At 37.3% G+C, this 9,791-nt stretch overlaps 1 protein-coding gene across 1 annotated transcript; it reads right to left on the reverse strand.

Moving 5' to 3' along the window:
- Positions 1 to 260: 260 nt before the first annotated feature.
- On the reverse strand, positions 261 to 6,870 carry tlr3 (toll-like receptor 3). Its single transcript, XM_056732146.1, has 5 exons — positions 6,292 to 6,870; positions 5,381 to 5,835; positions 5,014 to 5,208; positions 1,829 to 3,675; positions 261 to 1,399 (listed from the first exon to the last, which is right to left on the reverse strand). Exons 2-5 carry the CDS (start codon positions 5,819 to 5,821, stop codon positions 1,171 to 1,173), a joined length of 2,712 nt encoding a protein of 903 aa, XP_056588124.1. The 5' UTR covers positions 5,822 to 5,835; positions 6,292 to 6,870; the 3' UTR covers positions 261 to 1,170.
- Between the last annotated feature and the right edge of the window lie 2,921 nt (positions 6,871 to 9,791).

Here is a 9,791-nt window from a genome sequence, read left to right on the forward strand (position 1 = left end):
AAGTACATAAAGTCTGTGTTCAAAACTATTTTCTTACTTTACCCATATGGTAAGTTTATAATTTTTGAAATTTGAAGTTTAATGCCATTTGACTTCAACCCTTATTGTATCCTTTAATACAAAAAAAAATAACAGATTTCAGCAGCTGGTCCTCACAGGCAAATTCCACCCAAAAATCCTGTCATAATTGATTTACTCTCCTGTCATTCAAAGCCTGATTGTTTCTACCCATACAGTGGAAGACAACGGTGGACTACTAATATTCTTTAAAATATTTATTTGTGTTCCGCAGAAGGAAAATTATACAGGTTTAGAAAGATATGATTGTGAGTAAATGAGTATTTTCACTTTTGAATTTCTAATATTATAATATCAAACATTTTACAAAATCCTGTTTGCACCACCATATTTTCTACAGGTCCAGGGGAGGTTGTATTATATTCTTAAGCCATTAGAATAAATAATGTAACAAGACTTCTATGTAAAGCTATTTCATTGGAAAAACATCAGGTCAGATTAAGTGGATCAATATCCAAACAAGCCATGTGGACATCAAAAACAATAAGCGACACAGTCTGGTTGCCATGTGAGAAAATAACATTCTTCCTCATCAGACCATTAAAGAAACACAAAAAAGGGAACCGATTACTTTACATACAGTACATATTTGTGCAATCAATGTGAAGCTGTTAATCTGTTTAATTGTAAATGGCAAAGTTTTCTCAAATGTGAAAATCCAGCCAAAGTCATTTGAAGGGTTATTTGCAATAAACAGATAAGTCAGATAAGTCATTTTTGTGTAATTATTACTTAATCAAAACAACCCAAATGCAATTTGATTGATATTTGATATTACTTTGAATGAACAATAAAAAATGTATCTGTTTTTGCAAATTATTTTTTTTGTACTGTTTTCTATATTAAATCATCCTTAATTGTGTACTGTTTATAAAACACTGTGAAAATGTAACCTTGATATCTTTAATACTGACTGAGTATGCCATGTCAAAGATGGAAATAAAATGTATTAGATTATGAGACTTTAGCCTGGATTTCAAAGACAGGGTCGCAAATGATAAATGCATTAACATTTTGACAATGCTTCTCAAATACAAAATGAGTTCATATCACAAAGTATATAGCTTTTGCTTACTACCAGACTGACAATGTTTAGTTGACCACGTTGGTCGAAGCTAATGCTAAACGAAGTTGCTGATGGAAAGCATGGATGCGCTCCTGGTGTAAAGGCCAGTGGAGGATACAGCGAGGTTTTAACATTCCCCGACGCAGATGCAGAGAACGGTTCAGACTGTAATCAGCTACATCTTGCAGGAATACCAAAATCAGCGAGTCACGATTGTCCTCCATTACCTGGTGAATAGCATGATGGGCTTTGAATCTGCAGAAAAAATAGAATATTTTTCACTTTAATCAGAAATAAAGTAAAATACCAAATCTGAGATTATAACTGTGAAATGATAGTGTTTGTTAAGGTGGTTTTCAGTATTTGCAGGTAAGGAAGTATGAGTTTGTTACATATTTAAGGATCTGAAGTTACGTTATAAAGAACTGAAACTATAGACAATGTATCACATTTAGACCTTACGAAGGGTTGCAATTGCAAATTTACTTTATGCATTTGACCGATGCTTTTATAAAAAAAAGTACTTTAAGGGTAGCTATACAAGGTATTGTCTTTATAATTGTGTTTATTCCCTACTAATTAAATCCATGTCCTGGCACTATGTCCTTTTAGCTGTGCTCCAATTATGCTTAGAATTATTGCAATTGCAATGAATTATTAATTATTGAAAAAAAAAATACTTACTGCCTACACCATGGATCCTTTAGAAGCATTTCTGTGATAACAAAAATGATTTTTCTGGCTCTTCCCATATTTTCCACAATAGTGTCAAGCTGAGGAAAACCAGGTGTGGCATCTCTGTCCTCAAGAAAAAACTTGAAACGTTCATTCTCTAGAGGGAGCAAACTTCGTTCCACCCACGGCTTGTCATCGTCAGTGTGTACGATGTACGCATCATACACGTATCTCTCTTCAGTAATGCTTTCATCCTTTAGGCCAAGTAAACGGTGTACCATTATGCTCCAGAAGAACTGAATTCTCCAACCTTGGAAGTGTACCAGGAAAGCTGTAACTAACAGCGTCAACACAGCTGTGCTACTCAAAATATAAAGTGCCTTAAAAGGTGTCATATCTTTACAAGAGAGAGGGTCAAAGCCCTTGACGGAGCGGTTGAAATATCCGTTTGGAGTGTTGCAGACGTAACCTTGTGGGTATCCCGGAACGCTAGCGTTGGTGGAGTTGAGCCACTCGGAGAACCATAAGATACTCTCACATGTGCAGTCAAAGGGATTGCGGTCCATCTGAAGTTCCGTCAGGTTGGACAGCGGCACACCAAATGTGATACGTTTAACAGACGTTATGAGGTTCTTTTGAACATGCAAATACTGTAACGATGTCAGATCGTCAAATACAGAGGCACGCAGCTGATTCAAGAGATTGCCACGGAAACTTAGCATACGTAGCTCGGACAAACCGCGCAAAGCATTAGGTGGAATCTCATCTAAGCCATTATAGTCCAGATCCAAATAGGACAGTTTTGTAACGTCATTGAGAAACAACACTGCACCGCCAGGGTTGGCTGTCTTCCACAACCTCGCCAAGTTGTTATGCTGCATTTTCAGCACCTTTAGATGGTAAAGCCCCGTCAATAAGCCACAGTTGATGTTTGCAATGTTGTTATTACTGAGATCTAAAACTGTGAGGTTGACCAGGGGCCTGAATGGAGAGGCTTCTAAATCTAGGGTCCCTCTGAGGGCACGACCTAGCAATAGAGTCCTCAAAGTAGGAACATGAATAAACGACGTATTGGTTAGAGAAATACTTTGGTGGTTTGAAGAAAAGTCAATGTCTTGTACATTAAAGAGGCCCTCAAACTCATCGCCTTTCAACTGCTGATTAATAAAATTGTAGCCAAGCAGGAGTGTAGCAAGATTGCCCAGGCTTGCGAAGGATCTGGGGCCCAGCCTTGTGATAGCCATGCCTGTAAGATTAAGTAACTGGAGAAGTGGAGAGTCTTTCAGAGAAGCAAAGGTTTTATTTGACACCGTCTTCAACCCTGTGCTGCTCCAACTCAAATCCAGCGTCTTCAGGTTAGCAAGTCCAGAAAACATAAACTCGGTTATTTCCCTGAATCCAGTATTTGTCATCCACAGATGCTCCAACTTGACTAAATGATGAAAGGAGAAGTCATCAATACTTGGATAGGATGATTGACGTTCCTTATTCAGTGCTCTTTGCAGGTTAAGCTCTGTTAGGTTTCCCAGGCCGCTAAAGGTGTCTTTGGTGAGGTGTCTAAGCGAGTTGTGCTCCAAGGATAAAAACTTCAGCTGGGGAAACCACTGAAAAGTGCCGTCGGCAATCTTTGACATGGCGTTGTTGGAGAGGTAGAGCACGGTGATATTAGTCTTGTCCATTCCTCGAAAGGTGCTGTTTGTGAGGGATGGCAGGAGAGTTTTCTGAAGGGAAAGGTTTTGCAAGGCTGTGCCAGCAAGTTCTTGACAAAGTGTGGTGGTAAACAGGGGGCCGAGCTTGCTACCATCCAGCACTAAGTCAGACAATCCAGAGATGGTCTGGAAACAGCCATTCTCCACCTAAAAAACAAATAAATGAGACAAAGTTTGGTTAGTGTGATTTCTGTCATCATTTATTTGCCCTCATGTGGATGGAAACCGGTGACCCTTTTATCGGTGTAGCACAAAAGAAGGTATTTTGAGAAATGTCTCTGTGGTTTTGTGTTCATGAAATGGTAGTCGATGCTGTCCAGTGTTGTTTGGTCACCAATGTGCTTCAAAATATCTTATTTTGTGAAGCATCCCTTTAATTATAAAGCCATTATTTCCATGTGATTCTTGTGCAAAGCTTCATCTTTATGATGCGTATCAACATGTCAGGCATAAAATCAGTAACATCCCGGGTTCGAATTGAGGTTGGCTGGGGCGGTCTCAGACCCCTCGTAAGCCTTAAGGCACTGTCTCCCACTCATCAATCAGGTGTTTCATATAGTGAGAGAACTGAAACATCCTGGAAGGTGTGCCCCGAGGACCAGGGTTGGAAAACACTGCCTTAAGGGACCCTGCATCCTGTAAAGTATAAAGTATCCTGTTTTTTTTTAAACTTGACTAAAAACCCCAAACATATTTTTGTCAAATAATCACGCCAAAATAAGCCACTACTGTCCGTTATTTGGTCACATAAAAATGGTTCGTAAAAATATCCATGCATGCTCAGGCCTGCTACACAGTGTTCAATAAAGACATGTACAGAGATGTCTTGAAAATTGTATTAATAATACAAATCTTCAAACCTTCAAACTTTTGCGTTTCCCCAAGAATATTTTTCTTTCCCTCAGATAACATTTGCATTTCCAGGAGATTATTTTGTGCTCCTTTCTGCAAACATGAGCTCCTACTTTGAGGAGAAGGCTTTTGCCCAAAGGAATGACATTGTTTTTTGTTATTCTGCAATGGTTCAAATGGATTATTATAAAAAAGGGAACAGCACTGCATTACAATTCTATAAAGAACAAGAATCAAGAATCAAAGGACAAGAAAATAAATATATCTCTCCCTCATGTGGATCTTTTTTAATGGATTATCGACATTTTAAGGACATTTATGCATGTAATGTGGTTAAATTACTGTTGCCTGTACTGGCAGCTACGTAGTTATTTATTTTTTGGGCCGTTTAGGGGAACCCCAAGAGCTTTGACACAATTCGAACACTTGTCACTTCACAATAAAAAAATGGGTCAAGGTTTAATTGTGGATCCACAGAAGTCTAGGACATGGTCCTGAAAACTTTCCAAGAAAGATAAGAGTAGTTGTGTGTAAACACACAATGGGCCAAACACACAGGATGTTTTGTCATGTTAGGGTTGTCTTTACCAAACTGGTTAGCCTGACACATGTGGCACACTTTGTTCCTCTTACCTTTTTAAGTGGCAAAGACGAAAGTATCAGAACCCGAAATCCAAATGAATTACTGAGAAATGAGAAGTCCTGCTTTTGCAGTACGGAAATCTCATTTCCTGAAAGAACAAGGGTCACCAGGTTTGGCAGCTGAGGTTGTGTCCCCAGTCTAGCCGATTTCAGCTTGTTTCGAGACACGTCCAACCACGTCAAATCCTAAATAGGAAGAACGTGTTAAAACTCATCATTTGACTCAATAACTAACTATAGAACGTTGTGGTGAATAAGACGGGTCTGACTCATGTTAAAGCGACAGCATACACACATTTTACTTTTGCAAAATAACTTTTCAAGTGTATTTGAAAATCTGTGTCTACATTTGAGGTACCTTCAGAACTGAGAAGGGCTCCCCCTTTAGCTTCAGTCTGTTGTCAGAGAGATCAAGTCGGATCAAATGGGAACAACTTTTCAGGTCTTTCTCGCTCAACAAATGAACTTCATTGTGTTGCACGTGAAGACTTTGCAGGCGTGGCAGAGAAACACAAAGATCTTCTTCTACGGCAGTTAAAGAGTTGTAGCTGGCATCTACATGCACCAGATCAGAGTACAAATGCAGGGAGGACAGATTTTTGAGTTTATTGTGGGACACATCCAAAGCACTGATGTTCCGAGACAGATTTGTTGGAACCGCATCCAGATTCATATGGCTACAGTCTGCTTTGCCGTTCTCAACCGTACATGCTGACTTGTGTGGGGATGCTTTGGCTGCACAGTGGCCATAGAAATAAGTGCAGAAAAGCATCAATAATATGACTTCCATCAATTCCATGTTTTTCTTTGCAACTGTAACAGACATAAGAACATGAATATTGTTAATATAAAATAATTTCCCCAAAATACTTTTATTTAAATTCAAACATGTATTCCTTTGTGTCGATAAACAGAGAGTAACAATGTGACAACTTACCCCATTGTCCCCATTGTGCAGCCAAAGCATCACCACACAAGTATTTTTTAAACAAACTTGTTTAAAACTGACAAATAAACCTGAAGTGTTAAGTAACTCTTTGTAGCAAAAAAGTTAAGTATGCAGAAACATAAGTTACAAAGAAAGAGAGAACTATTTACAAAAGTGTAACTAGCAAGTGTATCGTTCTTTACAATATTGATGACGTTTTAAAATACTGTATAGCGTTACTTACAACACCCATCAAATAAAGAATCTTCAGTCTTTACAAATATTGAAACGCTTAATAGACTTCAGTTAAAAAGTATGTTTACATTACCACGAGGACTTACTTGAAATGTGCAGATGATCTAATTTTTCATGTTTATCTGTCGTTCCTCTATTTATTATTTATCCGACACCTGTCTTCTTTTATGAAAATGTGAGGTTTTCGCGGGGGAAATTGGAACAATTCCGCTTTCTTAAAAGTGAAACAAACATAGAGGCGTTTCCTTCTGCAGACGTGTCATATCAAATTATAGCGTCATTGAATTCGACAGAGAGGTCAAAGTTAACTTGAAAAATAAATGTTTTATTAAATACCCTCCACGACCATTAATCTGCATGCAATTTCGAAAGGTTACTTTTCCTTATGAAAATGGATGAATCTGGTCTTTTTTGTCCGATATAAAAAAAAACTTCCTCTTATTCTCATATGACCGCGCAACCATTTTGATGTAACTTCTGCTATTTAATATTAATTTCGCCGTCAGACAATTTTTATTGAGCTGAAAAAGAGGAAGCTGACTGCGAGGGATATCCCCTCTATTCCACCGAAGCAAACGCGTGCTGCAGATGTATTTCAAACGGCAATTGCAATGACTAATTAAAAAATCGTCATCAAATGTATGATTTTATTTATATAAGTAATTGTTACCATCTTGTATTATCCTCTGATATTTGTATTTTTTCGCAGTGTAAAAGTTTTGTTTAGAAAACACTGTAACGGTTTATAAATTAAGCAGTTAATCAAAACGTCCACGTGAGGGAGCCAAAGATTTCAATACTTTTTTGTACGTTGAAAACCTTTCTGTCTAACAAATTAACATTTAATATGTAGGCTATTAAACTATCAATATGAAATATATAAATACAGTAAGATTTCTGATTAATATGCACAACGACGATCTTAAGCCTTCTGTTATAATGTTTGTTGATAGTTTTTTAGGTTATGCCTATAATAATTAATTATCAGTAGGCCTAAATGTTGACAAAAATGTCTGGCTTTAAAAAAGTTATAGGTCTTTGGTTATGCTAACATAGAAAGTTATTACATGTTTGGTAGACTTTGTGGTCAGATGTACTGTGATCACTTAAAGATGAGTTGCATGAACGTGATTAGTTTTGTGAGATATAAAATTTGTATTCATAAGATGAAACAACGAAAGTCAGGTGTCAGAGTTCAGCTGAAGAAAAGTTTTATGAAGACTTCATTTAGATTCTGATGTATGCTGTTGCCTAGCAACTGCAGCAGGAAGTGGAAGGGCACCTGCAATCTGATGACTCACTGACAAACAGCAGGTAACTGTGCACAGCATCAGTATTTGTGTGTGACATTTGGACTTGGAGCAGAAGACCTTTGACAAGGTTTACTTTACAGCATCTGTTAAATCCAACATAAAGAAATAAACTTAAAGAAAATTAGCTGTAAATTAGTTTCACATTCATATTCAGTCACATCAATACAATCTGCCCTTTATCTGTATCTCTAATACACACTCCATAGTACTGTAGCCTATATATACCTGATATTTTGTCAATGCTATATTGTCAAGGTTTTCATGAGTGTGCATTCCATTTCATTGTCAGCAATTATTTGCTTTACACAATCAATCAATGTTATGTGTGATGCTGGTTAACATCCGCCTGTTTTGCTGAGACGGTTAAAAGTAACATGCAGCTATTCACGAAGATTGTTACTGCACGCAATCCATCATTCCCGACACCCACACAGACTATAATGTGGGCTCTATGATTCTAAAAAGATCAGCGGTGGGTAATCCTGAACCATTAGCAATTTTGCATAATTTACAGTTTGCATAAATTTGCATGCAAATTACTGAAGTGGAAGCTAGAACTAGTGGAGATCAGAATTTATATGATTTTACTCACCCATTTAGAAGCATCAGTTGTACAGATACAGATTCCACATTGTGGCTAGTATAGTTGCCATATGTTAATGTATTATTTACATTTACATTTAGTCATTTGGCAGACGCTTTTATCCAAAGCGATTTACAGTGCACTTATTACAGGGACAATCCCCCTGGAGCAACATGGAGTAAAGTGTCTTGCTCAAGGACACACACCAGCAACCTTTGATTTATCAGTTCAGTGGTTTAACCCACTAGACCACCATCTCCAATCTAATATTTATATCCTGTCCTGCCCAAACACATTGTTGTATTCAAACACTCATGCTGCTGCAGTTTGATTTTTTTTTTTAAGTGCATTTCAATGGGACTTTTCCCTTTCAGGCTAAATAACCCCTAACCTTCACCAGACTTGTTCAACTCATGCATAATTGAATGATAACATACAGTATGTTTTTTCCTCTTTATTCATTTACGTTGATAGAATTAATCGTTTGTGTCCTGCTTCTATGTCTTCTCTCAGAAATCTCTTTCAGATTGTTATTCTTGAACATTGTTTCACAGATGAAAAGAAACATTAGATGACACCTGATTGACTTTACAGTGACACAATTTGACAGATGCTCCTCTGTTGGTTACTTAGTCTACTGTATTCTGGTGTCCTAGCGTACTTCATGAACATACCCTGTACACATCAACAGTAAAGTGTATGCTTTGTCTGTATATTTTGTAAACAGTATATATGTTTCTATTATCCAATTATCCAATTACAGTATGCTATATGTATATCTATCACTAAAGCTCAAGAATGAAGTGATTATTGTAGTGGACAGTTCTAATTGGCTTGATATGTCCCTGCAGTATAAGAAGTAAAGTCCTTCAACAATAATTGAAGAAATTGAGTGGAAATTACACTATTTTTTGGTTCCAACAAAGAATGTACCAGAGAGGTAATAAATGATATCTTTACTTTCAATACATTTAGCCATACAAAAGCCAATACGATCTGTCAGATTAAATGTAGTGTGAAACTACACGGTAACTGCATATTTCACTGCATAAAATATTAAAAGTGACTAAAAGCCATTTTTACAGTTGCAGTTTAAGTGTAGTTAATGAGTTTTGCCAATGTAGGACTGTGCACTTTCTAAAACAGTAATAACTGTCATGGTCTCACCTCTCCTTGTCAGGTATTTCTTGGTTTAGAGGTCGAATCATACAGAATCCTTTGTTTCATGTGGGGAGAGATGTTTTTTGACCTTGTGGTCTTCCATACTCTCCCCGAGTCTCGTCTGTGTTCCCGCCCTTTCCGTCTCACTAGCTTCCCCTTAGTGTTTGATCTGTGTCACCTGGTCCCTAATCAATTATCCTGTGTGTGTCTCCCTATTTATACCTCTCATGTTTGATTGTCCTGTGCTGGTTCGTTGCTTGTGCTTGTTTTATGTAGCAGTACCTGTTTGCTGTATGAGCAGTTATTCTTGCCATTGTCCTACCTTGTTTCTATACAGTACCTGTATCCTGCCTTGGCAGAGAGGTTTTCTTTTTTGCAATAAAAGGGGTTAACTATATCCCAGGAATAAAACTAGGAGTAAAATAGGACATTATGTCAATTTTCTAAACTGCATAAAAGAATAACATTTCTATTGCATATGCCACCAATGGTATAAAGTAATTGTAGGCTATAGTCTGTATACTGTTGT

This window comes from Triplophysa dalaica, chromosome 2 (assembly GCF_015846415.1).
Source record: "Triplophysa dalaica isolate WHDGS20190420 chromosome 2, ASM1584641v1, whole genome shotgun sequence".
NCBI lineage: Eukaryota > Metazoa > Chordata > Actinopteri > Cypriniformes > Nemacheilidae > Triplophysa > Triplophysa dalaica.